This window comes from Lepisma saccharinum, chromosome 8 (assembly GCF_977018435.1).
Source record: "Lepisma saccharinum chromosome 8, izLepSacc3.1, whole genome shotgun sequence".
Classification (NCBI taxonomy): domain Eukaryota; kingdom Metazoa; phylum Arthropoda; class Insecta; order Zygentoma; family Lepismatidae; genus Lepisma; species Lepisma saccharinum.
This window is the reverse complement of record NC_139236.1, coordinates 78,463,055-78,481,881: the sequence shown is the minus strand read 5'-3', so window position 1 is coordinate 78,481,881 and position 18,827 is coordinate 78,463,055. Positions and strand designations below refer to the sequence as shown.

At 38.3% G+C, this 18,827-nt stretch overlaps 1 protein-coding gene across 1 annotated transcript in view; it reads left to right on the top strand.

Annotated features, from left to right (window-relative positions):
* Positions 1-3,465: 3,465 nt before the first annotated feature.
* LOC145991173 (uncharacterized) overlaps positions 3,466-18,827 on the top strand; it is a 239,748-nt gene continuing 224,386 nt past the window's right edge. Inside the window, exon 1 of the mRNA XM_083127019.1 lies at positions 3,466-3,707. Within this exon, the coding sequence (XP_082983145.1) occupies positions 3,681-3,707 (27 nt within the window). The 5' untranslated portion in view covers positions 3,466-3,680. The remainder of the gene's footprint in view (positions 3,708-18,827) is intronic.

Sequence of the window (18,827 nt, the reverse complement as noted above, 5' to 3'; positions counted from 1 at the left end):
AGAATGCGGTCCCCAAAATACTCCTCCAGGACATTTTCACTTGCAAATGGCCGACATCAACACGTTGCGTGCACATACGCATACGAATTCCCATCATGCCCTGTGGCCAGCCACGCAGTTTGGACGTCATCACGCGAACCGTTCAGAAATTATGACTGTTTTATTTCATATAGTTCATTACTTGTCACTCTGTATCTATACACTCATATTTTGAACTGGTTTAAAATATTACAGTTTTCAAGCATCGGTATCGGTATTGATGGGAATCGGTAAGAGTCAAGGACATATTTGGTTGCGGGGGGGGGGGGGCTCTAGGGGGTCTGGAACCCCGAAAGATTTACTAAGTATATAAATTAAATAATGAAAATGATGAAATAATAAAATAACTAAATTTAAACAATGAAAATACACTTGTTCTTTAATCGAGGGTTATTTTATTCCGCCAAACTTATTGGAAGGCAAGGATTACATTGTGATCATATGACTTTGAATGACAGCACCAAGAGATTTATGCAAGATTTATTACTACTTATAACATAACATTCATACTATATTACCAGGAACTTTATTTTTCGTCAAGTTGATCTAACATATTTTTTTTATTCAATAAATATTAAATTCTTCATCTATTTGACATTATTTTCCTTAACGGCAGTTTTTTTTATTTTTTTACAAATTTTGCCGGCTTTAACGACACGTAAGCTAGATAATATATACGTGCTGTAATATCACTATTCTTATACCGTCCTTTTACCGATTCATGCAATAGAAATATATTAATTAATATCAATATTTAATGTAATATAATTATAATAGTTTAAACATTATTTATTATTATCATCAGTATTTTGAGATACTTGGTTCGGACCCCCCTGAAACATATTTCTAGGTACGTACCTGGTAAGAGCATCTGTATCAGCTCAGCCTGGGCAATTTCATCATATCACTTATCCTCATCGTCGCGATTAGCTAAAATTGGTAGAAAGGCGACATAAGATAACCTAATTCAATCAACTATTTTCGATACAGGTACTTAGCAATTCAATCCTGGAAGTTAAAATCGTTTTCAAGGGTCAAGTCTGAGTTATCTCCGCACATTAAACTACCTGTGGCTGAGAACTTTAAATGGTATACTTTCGATCTCGCCTCTCCCGGGTTCGGATTCCGGCCTGGGCGTTCTTTGTGACTGCCCCTTCATCAATTTTATCATATCATCGCTCATTCTCATCATCACGGGATGGCAGAAAAGCGACGGTAAATAACGAAAATGAAATCGAGTCGTTACTCATTCTCAACGTTACTATCAGCCAAAAAATGCGATACAATATTATAAGCGCTTCCATTTCAAGTATTCACGAAAATTATTTGGTGATAAACAAAATAAATGAAACAAGGTGCTCAGATCACCTGAAGATGGGGCAAGTTTGCAGTTCCAAATTCGTGCGTCCTGTTGGCCTTCTAAGACTGATCTGACCCTGAACTCGAGGAGTAGAAATGGGACGTGAAATATCGAAATAGAAAAGATGAACCACAGGCGTAATTATAGGGAAAATGGAAGGGCTCAACTTTCAGGAGACCGAGGACAGTAATACTTAAATACCTTTAATTAGTAATAATAACTCTTGATTATGGACGTTTTAATATGGGAAAAGGAGTAAAACAAGGTGATGGGCTTAGTCCTCTTCTTTTCATATTATTCATGGATCAAATTATAAAGCAATGCAAAAGAAGAACAAGAAAATGCAAAATTGGAAATTATAAGATGAAACCGGTATGGGTACAAACATTAGTATACGCTGATGATATTGTTCTCCTAGCAAAAGATAGCAACAGCCTACAAAATGCTGTCCTAGAGTGGGGCCGAGCATTCAAAGAACGAAAGATGGAAATCAATGTTAGCAAGACGAAAGTCATGCACTTCACTAAACAAGAACCAGCAAGGATGCGCATTCATTGGAATAATAAGACCTTAGAACAAGTAGAACAGTTTGAATATTTAGGAACCATACTAACTGCGGACGGGAAAATGGACTCTGAAATTAATCACAGAATTCAGAAAGCAAATAATCTGTACTATAATATTAGTAACACCATTATAGGTAAAAAGGAGATTAGTAAAGAAACAAAAATGAAAATATATAAAACAGTCTATCTCCCCACGCTATTATATGGATCAGAAATCTGGATAATGCAAACTAAATTGGAGAGCAGACTTACTGCTACTGAAATGAAATTCTTAAGAAAAACTGTAGGAAAGACAAGGGGAGATATGATACGAAACACAACAATAAGAAGAGAATGCCTGAATCAGGAACCACTGATTGAAATCATCGAGAAGAGGGAATTAGGCTGGCTGGGACATCTTATTAGGATGGAGGAAGAGCGTAAACCGAAACAAATATTTGAGGCCCGACCAGAAGGAAAGAGAGGAAGGGGACGACCCAGGTTGAACTGGAACCAGTACATTTATGGACTGGCACAGAAGAGAGGGAAGACACCGGACGAAGTGAAAAGACTGGCACAGGATAGAACTTCTTTCAAGAAGTGGCTGAAAGGACCCGACGCCTAAGTGGGCATAAGGGAAAAGAAGAAGAAGAAGATTATGGACGTTGTTCACTAATGATAAACCGGTTAAAGTTACATTAATATTGTCTTTAAAACAGTTTCGAATGAATATTTCGAAATACTTCATTGTACATAACGACGTGCGCGAATTATATTAACAATTACAATATTATTTTTCATTATTTACATGTAGCTTTTTATTTTCAATGTTTTCAAATTATATATAAACTATCTGCGTTTTTATTATTTATACGAGCTATTTCAATTTCACAGTTTATTTTAACATAATTAATGCTGATATACAGTTTTTCTAAAATAATGCATATGAAGCATCTCGAAACTAATCAAATGTTGATTCGATTATTCAATGAATGCAAAAGGTTTATTATACCAATTGGATTTGGACCCGTTAAATCCTTCTTTTATATACGACCATGGAAATAACAATTTCCACTTCATAAGTTCTGCACTGCCTAGTCATGCTAAGTTGCAAGTTGACAAAGAGGTCAGATAAAAATTGGATCCCACCTAAAGCTAATAGTGGTCCCTCGGGCCTCTTGTGCATTTGGTATACAATAATTGCAACAGGATACAACTTCAGACATGTACAACGTGACATGGTTTTTGCAATATTGGGTTCAAGAACAGACATAATCGGCGTGCCAAAAGATTTCCAGGTTAATTCGTGCTCCCGTACAGAAGTCCCATTAGCACCCCTGCTCCAACAAGGCACACCTGATGCTTCGATAGCAATTCGTACTTGTAACCTTGATCGAGGTCAGGTGTTCCTCGCCGAAAAACACTCATCGCGGTGGTTGGCCATCACGCCACAGATGTTGTCGGTGGCGCTGAGGTAGCGACGGAACAGTTAGCCAACCAGAGCGAGCAAACCCGTTACCGCATCTCTCCAAGATTATTGCCGTCGTCTGCTTTCAGTCTGTTTTGGTTGCGTACACCTGCCGACTGTTGGTAAAGTGTCACTGCCACTCCTAGCCGGTTCACGTTTTGTTTACCTTGGGTGTGAGCGTAACGGGAGTCGGTCACCGAAGCGTGCAAGACAAACCACAGGACGCACCTATATACAAGTGTTTTGTCTCGGACTTGGTAACATCAAGATGAGGAAGTGTCGAGTTGTTATTGCGGTGAGTACACGAATATATTTCTTTATGCTTCTATGCGTAAATGTCCTTATTGAATCATTCATAAGCTACACGACAGTTCACGTAACTGAGTGGTAATAAAATCATTGTGGAGCTTTTGTACCTTTGGCCACAAAACAACCATTACAGCTACTTAAAAATGTCACCCTTTGTGCTTCCAAATGTATGCGAAGGGGAATGTTTTATCACCTACACGGAAGCGAAACTAGGTTCATCCGCGGTGAAAGATCCTTTTGGTCCATGATCCATTACCAATAATAAATGGTGTATCGAACGAAACAACTTTCTCGTCTAGTTCTCCAGATAGATTTCCCCATGGGGAAGCATCACGTATAATGGGGCTAAACGCACGTGCGGAACTCAATATCAACATCCGGACACATCAAATCCGTATATTTCGGTTGAAATTGTGGAAGATTGAGAAAATGGTGGTGAAGTTGATACGTGTAATACCAACAGGGTTTTATCAGTTTTCCCATGGAGCAATTCACGTGGAGAAGTAGATAGAGAGGTAGTTATGTGCATAGGGGCAAGAAGGGGGGGGGGGGCGTACACATCCCTTGGAGAATGGATGTCATCCGAAAAGTATATATTTCTTACATATAATTTTAATTCAGTCTCAGTCATTTATGTTTATTGTTAAAATGGCTTTGCAGGAACATAACTTCAAAAGGTAGGAAGGAGTGTTTTTTTCTCTTTCTTTCACGGGGCGACACTATTATGGGAGGAATATGCCTAGTTTGTCCCTCCCCCTCTGGGGAAAAAATCCTACCGACGTCTATGGTTACGTGTAATACCACCATAAGGTGCCGACTAAGAGGTGGTTAGGCACTTCTGACCACCAAAATACCGGATGGTGGCAAATGGTACGTGATTTAGCATGCAATGTTAATAGGACATTATCGATTGTCTAGTACTCTTAACTATACTTATTTTAAACTCAAGACACTAGACAATGTATAATGTCCAATTAGCATTACATGCTAATGTTGAACCATTATCACTAACATTCAGAGAATTATTAGTACGTGGTATGCCATGGAATGAACATCTTATCATTCAAATTTCTGATCGCCTAAGTGGGAATTTCTTTTTTCATCACAACAGAAGGATGTTGTACCCCTTCTCTCCTTCCATGCTTAATGGAGTCTAATTTTCTCGCACTTCAATCCTTACATTTTCCAGTAGAGTAAGTTGAAATTATCAAGTGAAACCATTTTTCGTTATGAATGAAAGAATACATTTTTAAAGTGAAAATACCAGTTTCCTTAATATGTTGGGGGTCATTATACTCTGAAGAAATGATTTAGAGCGCACAAATACGCTAGTGCATGCTGAAGTGTTATCACAGTGAACAGCTGCACACTCGCAGTTTATGCAGGAATATTCTCTAGAAGTAATTTCTTCCTTAAGAAGATAATTACAGTCACCAAACGTTTCGAATATATCGAGGAAGCATCAAATCGGGATTTTTTTTTAAAAAAATGGAACAGAACCGATGGTGAGGAACATTTTTTTGAATATGTTGTTGAAAATTTTCACATTTTAAAAATAATGTTTTATGTTTTTGAACGCAACATGTTAGGCGTAGTTCTAAGAGCTGTAAAATGAGTCTTTCCGAGGTCTGTATCCTATTTTGAAGAAGAAATATGCAAAAAACTGACATTTTCAGAATGAAACTTTACATGCATGCCCAGTGGAGCTGAGAGAACAAATACTGCAGTTCGTTGCAAAATTAGAGAAGTTGTTTCAAACAGTCTGTGATTTGACCCGTTTTCTTAATGTTTATAATGAGCTCATATATTCCATAACTACGTTGTCTATAAATAAAGGTTTCTATTGATATCCACTCAGGATTTGTTTAAGGGAAGCTCAACTCCTGAGAAATATTTTAAATATGAACATGAAATTTAAAAGAAATTATTTATAATGTGACTTATATTCTTTGGAAAAATAAGTCTTAAAGAAGATTCTGATCCTTCTCTTATCCACCATCACCACCATCATTATTCTTATTAGGCTATTATTTATCTTAATGTAATAAGTTACAAGTAAGTCATGAAATATTTCTTTATAAACAATGTCAATGCAAATAATGGTTTGAAAAGCTCATAAACACAATCTCTATTATTAAGCAAAAGTAAATACAACAAAATTCGCGACTGTACAAAATTTTTGGTGTTCCCCTGGTGCGAATATTTGGCTTTATTGGCAACTTACGGAAACACATCCAAAGCATAAATGCAGTGCTTAACTAACCAAGAATTTTAAGTTATGTTATGTTTAGTCAACAAGTGATAACTGCGGGAGATTTTTCATAGCTTAAATACCTGCATGTTTTTCCTCTTGTCATGACAATTTATTAATATAATACATTTCATTGCATCTCGATCACTTTTGCGTTGTTTTGTAACGTTTTTGTGCGTATGATTACATAGTTGGGAATAGGATACTATGTTACATAAATGCGGTATATTTCAACTCGTCCTCGCATCCTGCAATATGTCAAGAAGGATATATTAAGAATTTTTTATATAGCTTACACTTTAAAACAATTGGAAAATTTTCGAAAGTTTAGTCATGTTTAAGTGCATATTTTGACACTTTTAAGTTCACATTTTTAATTTTTAGCGAATATCATTCATTCTTCTATTGATACGCATAATTTTGAGCAGCAGGGTAACTTGGGGGCGGGGGAGGGTAAATTTCAGATGGTAATTAAATTACTCCTCACATGTAAATTTAAATAAACGTGATAATTTTGAAGGGGCAAGTGTCCCGTTGCCCCTGCCAAGTTACGCCTGTGATTTTGGAACATTTCAGGGGCACAAATGCGATCACCTCCGAGGTACGAAAAAAGCTTGAGATCTCAGGTCTAGACCTTGTTTTCGCTTGATTGCACAATACTGCGATCTTAAGTGATGTGTTTACTCAACTATCCATCATAGAGAAATTACAATAAATATGTCTTAATGTGTGCAAATAAGTGGCCCTCCTTGACCCTTAGATAGGAAGAAGCACTTAGACGTTGCTTAAGACATTTACTATGGGTGAAGATTCACGACCTCCGAGTTTTTTTTTCACTTTCTATCATCATTATGCTGGTTAAAATGAAAATAGAATACACAAGAGATACACATTTATTGTTAGATTTCTTCATACCTCCAATTTGTCAATGTATTTCTTAACATGTCTGGTTTAAATATGTTTTTCATTCTCAAAGGAGTTACTGGAATTATCGCAAAATACAATAGTTAGCAATTCCTTTTAGATTTTACGAACCAAGATAATTAATGGAGCGAATTTACAATATAGAGAAAGTCTCCAATTTTGTTAATTTTCGGTATACTAACTAATTTTGACCTCCTAATCACGAATCTGTTGAAAGAAACCGGGGGTCACGTCTGAAAATTTGAAAAAAAGCCGATTGAATTTTTATATATATATAGGTGTATATGCGTAGTTTTACGAACAAAAATGTAATATCCTGTCATTGTGTCCAACCACGCCGTTGTTTTACAAGAAAATGATTTATGATGTTCAATTCTAATACGATCCCTATTTATTCGATGAATTTAGGGGTGAAATGAGTGCTAATGGAACCTAACCTAACAGGCCTAACCTAACCTCGTGTGAATGGTTCGTGGGGCTACCCGTGGATGGTTTTTGGGGCTAACGTCGATGGTTTGTGGGGCTACCCGTGGATGGTTTTTGGGGCTAACGTCAATGGTTTGTGGGGCTACCCGTGGATGGTTTTTGGTGCTAACGAACAATTTTTCATCAAAATGTACAATTTCCAGACGTGACCCCCGGTTTTTTACAACAGATTAGTGATTAGGAGGCCAAAATTAGTTAGTATACCGAAAATTAACGAAATTGGAGACTTTCTCTATATTGTACATTCTAGCCTAATTAATTTCTATAAATTATAATTGTCGTTCATTTATTCGTATTATAAATACAACATTTATGGATAATTGTTATTGTATTTGTGAATGATAAACCACGATTCCCAATCATAAAAATGAATAGTGGCAAACAAGACCAAGAAGTCGTTCAATGGCGACGCCACCGTCCAGGATTGAAACTAAGCGCTCCAGGAAGATAGGTCAAGGAAATAATTCATTACTTGTTCACATGCTTTGCACGACAGTCGACTGTCGAAAGTAATCGGATTATAAATACTTATATTTATGGATAAAGTGGTTTTATGTTATTTTGTAAATATATGTTTAAGATAAAGGTGAACTCAAGAATATTTGATGTATGCTTCTGTTGTGCATATTTATAGCAAAGATACAGGAAGAATTACAAGAAGACCTAATCAATGCAGGACGTTTATATAAATTATATTAGTGGTCTAAAATTTTACAGGAATTCAGATTTCTTTGTAATGATTGGTTTCTGATTCGTGAACTCAAGAATATTTGATGTATGCTTCTGTTGTGCATATTTATAGCAAAGATACAGGAAGAATTACAAGAAGTCCTTATCAATGGAGGACGTTTATATAAATTATATTAGTGGTCTAAAATTTTACAGGAATTCAGATTTCTTTGTAATGATTGGTTTCTGATTTTATTAGGAACACCAAAATCAATTTATGTTAGTTTTCGTATTTGGAAGAGTGAAACACGCGTTTTCTTTTGCTAAAGAAGTTCCAATTCTTATAATGTCTAATGCATTTGATAACATTTGTAATACTTGTTACTTGGCAGATAAGGATATTTCTTTCCCCTTCCAAAGGGTGTTGTATTCATGTGTAGCATGCAGGCTACTGGGAATGCAAATCCTCCCGTACGTACAATTGGCGATAAATTGTCCAGTCTTTTAGTTAATATTTCTTCGACATTCTATGTACTTTTAAGAAATGTACAAGTTATCACCTGCTTAGTGACGTTTTTGTTTCAATGTGTAATGACTTTGTATGCTTTTATGGTTTTAGTCAACACTAGCGCACGCAGGATTTTATTCAGAGGGAGCTGGAATTGTAAAAGTTGGTGTCATATAGTTGCGTTTTATGTAGGGGCGGGATGCACTATAACATATTTTGTAATTACCACGTTTAACCTTCATTTTAAAATTATTAAGGCAAGAATTATGATCGGGATTCATTTTAAGGGAAGTTTTAATTTACTCGTTGGGTTTTCACTGTTTTCATTTTAAAATTTTGATATTTTCGAAATTTAAGGAGGACCCCCTCAGGCCCCCTTACGTCAGTGTTCCTATATCTTCTTTGAGATGCTGTTCAAAGGGAATTTAAAAAAATGATGCCTCTTAAAATAAGGAAGAGCGTAGACATTCTACAAATAAGAAAACGTAATTGAAACTTGGATAGGGGGCAAAGGCCTTGCACATTCCTATTTCCTTGGCGAAGCACCGGATGAAAATTCCATACAAATACGTGCCTCATGCGCTTGCATCTGTGATGGAATGCTGATATTATCCATCAACTTGCGAGTGATTTTTTTTTTCTGCAAGGCAATCCAAAGCGTGCTAATACACGGTGGACTGCAAAATGCAACGATATGAAAAAGTTAATCAAACCATAAAGATGAAATCTTGCAAGAAAGGGAGAGAAATTTTGTAATTCTGTATGTAACTGACCTCTTGATATAAGGTACAAGAAAATTACGAAGAATTGCTTCGGGCTTTGGTAGTGTATTATGGATCAGCATGTGTTTTTAAGTTCTTTTTTTCTGACAAGGAAATGCAAATTGAGAAAAGTAGGAGAAAATAACGTCAGATCGGAAATGCTTAAGAAGTTGATGTTATTTTTAATAACTTTTATGTAGCTTAACAATCTAAGAGCTGCTTCCATCTGCCACATGTGGGAAAATACATATTCTACTACAGCTTGACCAAGACGAGATCCCTCCCCCCCCAAACTCGCAAACGAAATTGGACAGTTTTCTCCTCTCTCTTTTGTTCGTTTGCCCTCATCTTGCCATATTTGTAACCATGACCGTATATAACTGAAGAGTTTTATGGGCCCACCCTTCACATTGATTTAGTAAATATTTTACACAAATTGTCTAACAAAATTTTAAAAATCTCAAATTTGGTCAAAACACTACATTAGCTGAAAAAATATATTCCCACCTGAATCGTTGTGCTTGATGCCACAAAACTTTTAAACATTCCGATTAGCTGACGTGACATCATTAGTGTGCGGAGCGAAATCAATGTTCATTGGTTTGATTGATTGGGTTGGTGTTTTATGTCCACTTTATACACAGTAAGGATAATTGTGACTGGACCTACAGTTTAAAGTGGGATCCAAACCACTATGAGCCTCCATCGGGTATCGAACCCGGGGCCGCTTGATTACAAGGCGACGTATTAATGTCATTGGTGGACGTATTAGTGACGTTACGATCTTGCCAAGAGCCTACACGAAATTTTAAACTTCATGATTCGTGTTTTTTTTTGTTTCACTTTCTATCATCATTATGTGGGTTAAACATTTTGACCAAAGTGAAAACGAAACTGAATTTTTCGATTTTCAGTTGTTTTGGGGAAAAAAATAGTTTATCGAAAACGTTTTCGTATCTCGAAAAATTTTTAGTTTTCAAAATAATTTGAGTACTTTCTTTTTCGTTTTCGAAAAAGGATTTTTGGATTTTGAATTTTTCGAAAAAGAATGACCATGCCTGTTGGGAATTCGACAATGGTAGAGAAAGCAAATGAGATGGAATCGCAAACAAACGCCACCTTCTTAATCGACGACGAGCTTCTGGAGCTGAGCATTGTTGCAGTGACCTCGTGCCACCACTCTTCCCACGGGGTTATCTGCTCAATTATCTTACTAAAGGAAATCCATTACGTAGAACCTTGCCTTTCAAAATAATGCTTGACATTTAAATTGCGCTTAATATGGCTGGGTTTTCGCACGCATGTGGTGAGAGCCCGCTCCATTCCGTTCTGTTGCTTCATGTTACCTCCTTGCTTCACAGGTTACAAAAGCTATCTGTAATTAGCGGAGGATTGTCTTCTGTTGGCTCCTCTGTCAGGTACAAGCAAGAGTTTTCATCAGTCGGTGTATCTTTTGTTTTTATTTTGTTTTTCTTGTTGCTATCGCAGAAATGAAATCAGCAACTCCATGGAGTCTTTAGGTGCTATTACAGAAATGAAATCAGCAACTCCATGGAGTCTTTAGGTGCTATTACAGAAATGAAATCGGCAACTCCATGGAGTCTTTAGGTGCTATTACAGAAATGAAATCAGCAACTCCATGGAGTCTTTAGGTGCTATTACAGAACTGAAATCGTTAACTCCATGGAGTCTTTAGGTATAGAGCGGAGTTTATTGTTAGGGGGTGTGATGCATTGGAGAAATATTTTGAGATGGGTTTTGCCTGCTCTCTCTGTTTTTTATTTCTGTGTCTCTCATTTTCTTCCTTTGTCGGCTTCTCTGTATCGCTTTTTCTGATCTCTCTCTCTCTCTCTTTATTCTTTTATCGCCATCTCTTTCTGCTTCTCCCTTTTCGCTTCTCTCTACTTGTGTTTCTCACGATTTCTTTCTATCTCTGCTTTTTCTCTTTCTTCTTTTCTATACTTCTTTCTCTCCCCTTTCCGTGTCTTTTCCATCTCCTCTGCTTCTCTATTTTTCTGCTTCCTTCCTCTTTCTCTGTCTTTTCCCATCTGTTCCACTTTCATTCTTTTCTCTGTATATTTTCCTTTGTTTTTCTACTTTATCCATTTCCGTCTCATTCTTTTTACCTGTCCTTTTGTAACTCACTTTAGGTAGAGTAATTGAGACTTTTAGAGACTCCAGTTTAAAGTGGAATGCGAATCAACGTCTTCACTGGGGGTCCCTTGATTACAGGAAGACAGCGTTAAGTGGAATGAGTTCAATAGTTTAATTGTACTAACAAATTATTTAAGAGAGTAAGACAAATAAGCTTGAGAATCTTCTTCAGGCGAAGCGGTTACAAACCTTTCTACAATACTTCTGCTTTGTCATCATCAGATTGAATTTACGTATATTTTTTTCCCACTTCATCATTCTTGTAGGGTCTCCCCACTATTGTATTGTTACCATCTTGCAGTCAAGAAGTTCTGTCCCCGGAATCATCAATGTCACGATTCGCCTATTTGTGCTAAACTATTATTTTTAATTTTTTGATTGTCGGGAATAGTACGTTACTGAAGGGAGCTATTCCGTAGCGATGTCGGGGAAATGTTGAAGGAGATGGGGCGGCATCAAGTGGGGACCAGAGTCAAATTTATTGTCTTCTTTATTAAATAATTAATTTTTGGACAGGCACACTATAGGTGCCGCTTCTGTTGTGCAGTTTAAGTAGACCCGGGTTCAAGGGGGCTTGGGGATGGGAGGAGGGGCTAAATCCCCGGGCCTCCATCTACAACTGAGGAAAATTGCTATGAAATTGGCCACAAAATGAAAAGAAAAAAGAACGAGACGTTTGAAATGTGGTAAAAATATAAAAACTATAACCATCTGACATAAATTGGCAAGGTGTAGGGGATGATCCCTTCAGGGCACCAAAATGTTAACCGCTGCTCCACATAGTATAGTCGAATTACTTTCGGAACATCTCCAGCGGACTACGTGAGTCTGTCTAGCGAGCCTAGTGGGCGTGTAGAGCGTGAGCAGGGGCCTTAGCGATAGGTTCTGCGTTGAGATGACGTCAGCGGCTCGCTTTGTTGATTGGCTGCTTCGAGAGTTATGACTCGTTCCGAAGCTTCAAATGCATAACATCCAAAGATGTTACGGAAATGATATTCCTCTACATCCTGGACTGAATTTTGCAGACTAGTGAGTAGAGACCGAATTTTAAAGGGATTTTTTGTTCTAAAAAGGACAAAAAAATATATTATTTCCAAAAAAAGGAAAAAAAAGACTATTTTTTTGCACTCCACTAAAAATACTATTTTAAATGATAGCGCAATATATACCATTCGTATATAAAAAGGGATACATTAAATTTCGTATTCTGCGTAAGCCCAGATCGCATTGTTTCAACAATCGCTGCAACGTACTCCCAACACTCATGGAGGGAAGGGAAGGTAGAAGGCGCTTGTTCTTTGTTTCCTCTAAGCTGCACCAAATTGACAATTATTGAATGTTTTGTTCAGAAAAAAAAACAGTCGTACAAAATATTTGATATCTTGCCAATAAAGGGACCAAGGAATATGTTTTCTAACAAGGGAAAAAAAGGGAATGTAGGCTTAAAAACTAGTCAATCAAGGAATCAGAAGGGAAAATGTTTTAAAAAAAGGGAATGTGGGCTGAGAAAGGGAAGTCAAAACCATGTAATATTGTTGGTGGAAGGTAATTATCAACGCTGTTGTTATTTATTCCACGAACCGTGTTGAAAAATTTAAAAAAGGCTTCCCTTTAAAATTCGGTCTCAACTAACGCTCTGTCGCCTGAATTCACTCACAGCCATTATAATCCTCTGTGAAGCTTGAGTTGCGTCTTGATTGATTATTGAAAATTAGGTTATTTTACGTCGATTTTCTCCCAATATAGGCTAATCGCAACGATGAGGGCGGTATGATGAAATTGAGGACATTTATAGAAAACAACCATTTCCAGGCCGGGATTCGAACCCCTGGTGTTGTAACGCGCTGTGGTAACCACTCCGCCAGGCTTGCGTTGTGTCGTCTGTGTGTGTGTTTCTAGCTTCATCCATCTCATACCATCGTCGCGATTAGTGTCGGAGTGCACAACGCCAGGGGTCGCGGATTTGAACCCCCGCCTGGGCGAGGGTGTTCTGTGCCTCTTCATCATATCATCACTCATTCTTATCTTTGCGTCGTCGCCTCGTAATCAAGGGGTCCCGGGTTCGATACCCGGTGGAGGCACATTGCACAGTGATTCGGATCCCACTGTATCTCCAGTCTCCATCTGTGCATAAAGTGGACTTAAAACAATAAATTAAAAAAATTAAAAACAATCATCTTCGCGATTAGCCAAAATTGGCAGAAAAGCAACGCAAAATAAAGTAAATAACTTGGCCTAGAAGTTACAAGTGGTCAGAGGCGTCTCGTGAACGCATGCGTCAATTGTGGGAAAAAGGACAGCTTGCTCTGCGACGACATTCCTAAGCATTTCTACATTCTAATTTCTTCATATAGGAGAAGTATTTATTTTACACGAGAGCGCTGAACTAAGCTTATATTACATTCATTGGATCTGAATTGACGCATGCGTCAATTGTGGGAAAAGAATTATTACTTTCTTTCACTTCAGATCCAAGAAATGTAATATAATCTTACTTGGACGCTCTCGTGTAAAATAAATACTTCCCCTACATGAAGAAATTAGAATGTAGAAATGCTCATTAATGTCGTTGCAGAGCAAGCTGTCCTTTTCCCCACAATTGACGCATGCGCAGCATGCGTTCACGAGACGCCTGTGGGTGTTGTAAGCTCCAGAGCTGAGATGTAAGCGTTTGACATGACTTAGCGACTAGAGTAATGGCGCTGTTGTAGCAATTACAAGCGTTGCAGACGAGCGTAATGGTTGTAGGGAACCTTTCGGTAGACATTCCCACGCTGACACAGCCTGCGATGTCTTCCCAACAGGGAAGGCGGTTGCTTCAACACATCTGTTCTCACGTTGCATAAGCAGTCCCTCGCTACTGGGGAGACTGCGCGGCAGCAGTTGACCAACTCTCCACAGAGGTCACAGAGATCTCGCCACGCTAGACAAGCCTCGTGTCTTTGTTCAGGTCTACTTTATGCACATGGGCTAATCAGAACTGGACCTATGTAATGTCTACACCTCCGGGGGCCTGAAATTTTTGTAGGAGCAGGGCTCGGGCCATTTAAAAAACTTAAATAGTGGAAATAATAATGATAATAATATTATACAATATAATCTATCAAACCAGTTTATGCTGCACTTATTATTATATAATCATCCTTGGGAGTTTCTTCTGTAGTGGGTTTGATTGATTTGTTGTTTTAAGTCCACTTTATGCACTGTGAAGCTAATCGGGACTGGACCTGCAGTTTCTAGTGGGATCCGAGCCACTATGTGCCTCCACCGGGTATCGAACCCGGAACCCCTTGATTAAAAGACTGCGACGCTACCGCTGCGCCACCGGGGAGGCCCTCTTCTGTAGTGGGACAACAGGATAACTAAACTGCGCATAACCGCGCGTCTTGTGCATCGTTCCCGTGCGTGGAGGAAGGGGGTAGACTGCAGAATGCTTCCTTATGGCTCGAGTTGAATGGATGGAGGGGAAGGTACGCGAGGGCTTTTGGCTGAAGGTTCTTTTTTTTTATGGTCGCTCTATACTTGATCCACCAGATCGGTGAAATGTATCGCAACTAATTTTCATTATTTTATAACATTTCATACAGTTAGTGTACTGAAATGCCGAGTTAGTCTATTTTCTTATTAACTTTTACACATCTCGTTCAAGAAATAGCTTTAAAGGTTCTTGGGGAATTTTAGTCGTGATTTATTGTGTCGCTGCTCGGTGCACATAAAAATAATAATAATAATAATAAACACGTGGCAATCGTGAAACAAAAGTAGCACATTTTTGAATTAATCACGAAATATTTTACACATTCTGTTTGGCACTTTTCAGGGAATCTTCCACTATTGAAATGCAGATACGACAACGTCCGTGGTTAAGCACACGCTCGTCGCCATGTTGTCTACATAGCCGAGATTATCTATACCTAGAATGTAGACAATCGTTGTTTACGCGTAGACGCACGTCACGGGTAGAGAGACGGTAAGGCACGTTCTGTATCCCAAAATTCCTGAAAGTGGACAAACATTATTAGACACCTCGATTTTTTTGTTATTTTCCCCCCAAATTAGGTTTTTTAGAAATTTTCGCACGTTTTCTTACCAAATAAACCTAAAACTTATCAGTTGTGTGGTTTACGCCTTGACAGAGTCATATTTTCGAAACGATTTATTTCTCTCGCGACAAATACCGTTGTTACGGCTTTCGTGTGACGGTAGATGCGTACTCTATCTACCGTCAGAACCCCACCACTTTGCTCGGTGATGCAAATCGTTCCCATAGAAGGTGAAAAATCGTGGAAAACATTCATTTACACGTGGTTTCATGTAGCTGTCGGAATTGTTCGTGCACAGTATTTCATGATTTGAACGTGAACGTTGCACGTGGATAAATATGGTATATTTTACTTGTTCAAGCCTAAAACACAATAATGTTGGATTTTTCGTTTTTGATAGGGTTACCAGGTGACAAACTTGAACAAGGAGGACATTTCTAGATTTCACAAAAGATTTTAGAGAAGTGTTATTCTACTCGGCAACTCTCTTTATGGCATAGCGAGAAAATATAACTGATACAAGTAAACTCTTACATTGCGGATTACGAATATATGAATGCAGTGTTTCAGGTCAACATATACTGTATAATTTGCAATTATTTAATAATTAATTAAAAACATTATTTATTTAAACGTTCGGTATTTCAATAATTATTTTTTTAAAAAAGAACAACAAACTAAGCCCCGCGACAGGTTAATCTTGCAGCAACTTTTCGCATATATAGACCCAAACGTGCGCGCAGAAAATAGTTCCGCTGCAATACTGCGGATTTTCTCACTGTCTGTGATATGAACAGCTCAGCGGTTAAGGTGAGACTGCCATGGGGATGCTGAGTGCTGCTCTAGAGTGGATTGATACATAAAACCTGCTGCAAACTTAACCTGTCGCGGGGTATAGACTGATTTTTTGTGCTGCGTATCATTATTCTCACAATTTTAATTCTTAAACTTACACTTAAACTATAGCTGTAGTGTTCTTCATATTACAATCATATTATACATTAAAATATTTTCTGCGGTTTTTACATGTAAGTAACATTGTTCAAGTTCAATACTAGTCCTACCAACCAATCAAAAATTGCAACTGAGAGTGTTGTGTTTCCTTACTTTGAAATTGAACACTGAAACAATATGAACAATTATTTACAAATATAGAATTTTGTTACGAATCTTGAAGTTGAAGCAGTTGTCTATACCCCAAAATAGAGGACATTTCCCCATTTTCCTAAAAAGCCACCCGGACCATTTTTAGGATCCGAAAATAGGACATGTTCGGGTAAAAGAGGACGTCTGGTAACACTAGTTTTTGAAGCACAGAATTCGTTAGGCGCGAATTCGCATTTTGTGCCAAATTCGTGTTATTTCACGATTTCGAATTTATGAAAAATGTGTTCGGAACATGTTACTGCATATTCATAACCACCCCTCCTTTTGCAACAATTAACATTTTTCGGTGTTATCTACGTCCCTATTTTTTATATTTTTTTATAGTTCTTACACATACGGAGTTTATTAGCCCATCTTGGCACCGAAAAATTTGTATGCGAGTGACAATGCACTGGTATCTATACACTTCACAATCCATTCCGTAGGTGTTTCAACAATTAAACAGTTCACAACAATTAAAAAACGCACAACCTGGAACGTTTGTCCTCAACGTATTCTGGCTGAAGGCCAACCCTTCTTTTTTTCCGTGACGGTGACAAAACTCATCAGCAAGATTCTTCTTCCTCCTTCTTCCCGGAGAAAGTGAAGAGGCGACAACATCCCATCTTCTTCAGATTTTCACATTCATTAACAATTAGAGCTGCTCTCCTTCTCCCATTGTTGCATGGAGCCAGTTAATGGAGATAATCGCACAATTTCCCTTCTGGTCCTGTAATCTTCACAAAAGAATTCCAGTTCCGCGTCGTGCTTTTGTCCAGCTGGTTACTGAAGTTGCGAAATTTGCTTGCAAGCAGTAAATGGCAGGCAGAAAAAATCTTGGCATTCCTTTGCACCAGTAAGGAGTAGCATTTCTACATTTGCCCGCGTGTGACATTTAGCACCGTGGCCAGATTTCCTTCCTCAAGGGTGGTCTTTGTCCTATCCTATGGCGCAGTGGTAATGTCCTCGCCTTGTAAACAAGGGGTCCCGGATTCGATACCCAGTGGAGGCACATTGCACAGTGCTTCGGATCCCACTATATCCTGTAGGTCCAGTCCCGATTAGCCTATATGTGTACATAAAGTGGACTTAAAAAACAAAAACCCAGTCTCTGTGGAGCAAGGCCGCACATAACGGAAGAGAAGGGGAGAAAGCGAGTTGGCGGAGGAAAGCAGTGCGCGTTGCTGCAAATGGCTGGTAAGTGCCGCCGCTTTCCCCCCTCCATGCATCCAGAGGTTAAAGTGAGCCGGAACACACCTGAACTCAGTTCCTTCTGCGACCGACATCCATTTTATTTATTTAATACACTATATAATAGTCCATCTTTTGTTACATTAATTGTTCTTAACAATAGTTGAAGAGGAAAAGGGAAAGTTCTTGTGCAAAATTGTTTCCTGCTGGTGGTCGGTCCGGAAATTTTGAAAAAATATTTCGATCAGTGCTATTGGTTTAAGATGTAAATGATAACCTAATTTCCGAAAATGAAAGACGTGATAGATCTTGTGTTTATATTTTTACTTTGGATCCAGTAATAATAGTAATGAATACCATTATTATTTCAGTATGCAATTATTATTATTATTATTATTATTATTAATAGTAGTTGTAGTAGTAGAAGTCGTCGTATTCGTTTGTGGTTGGCGTTCCGGCTATTGACTGAAATAACTTTTAAACACTGGATGCATCCTCTTCCCCTCACGAGTTCATTAGTCGATGCCCTCTAGCTTGCGGGAAGACTTGTTTTCGGTCTCTTGCTCTAGACAAAATTTCTAGACGATATATCGTCTAGTTGATAGCTGCTGGACGGTATTTTTTTCAATATTGCGATATATCGTCTTAGACGATATACAGCAGGGGTGGCCAACGCGTCGACAGCGGTCTGTCTACCAGTCGACCGGCAAGCCGCGAGAGGTAGCCTGCGGTGCTCTGTCAGGTGTCGTGTCGTTTGCGCAGAGTCATTTGCGCTGAGGGTTCTTATCGGTTTATTTCCGCCGTGACATATGTCAAGACCTTCCTTGGCTAGTTTTCCCACAATCCAGAGTGTCATCACCTCCGCGCGCACATGTGTTTATGGGCACATGGTGCATAGTGCATAAAGTGGACTTGAAACATAAAATCAAACAAACGTGTGTTTATGACGTTGCACAGCTGTGTTTACAACTGA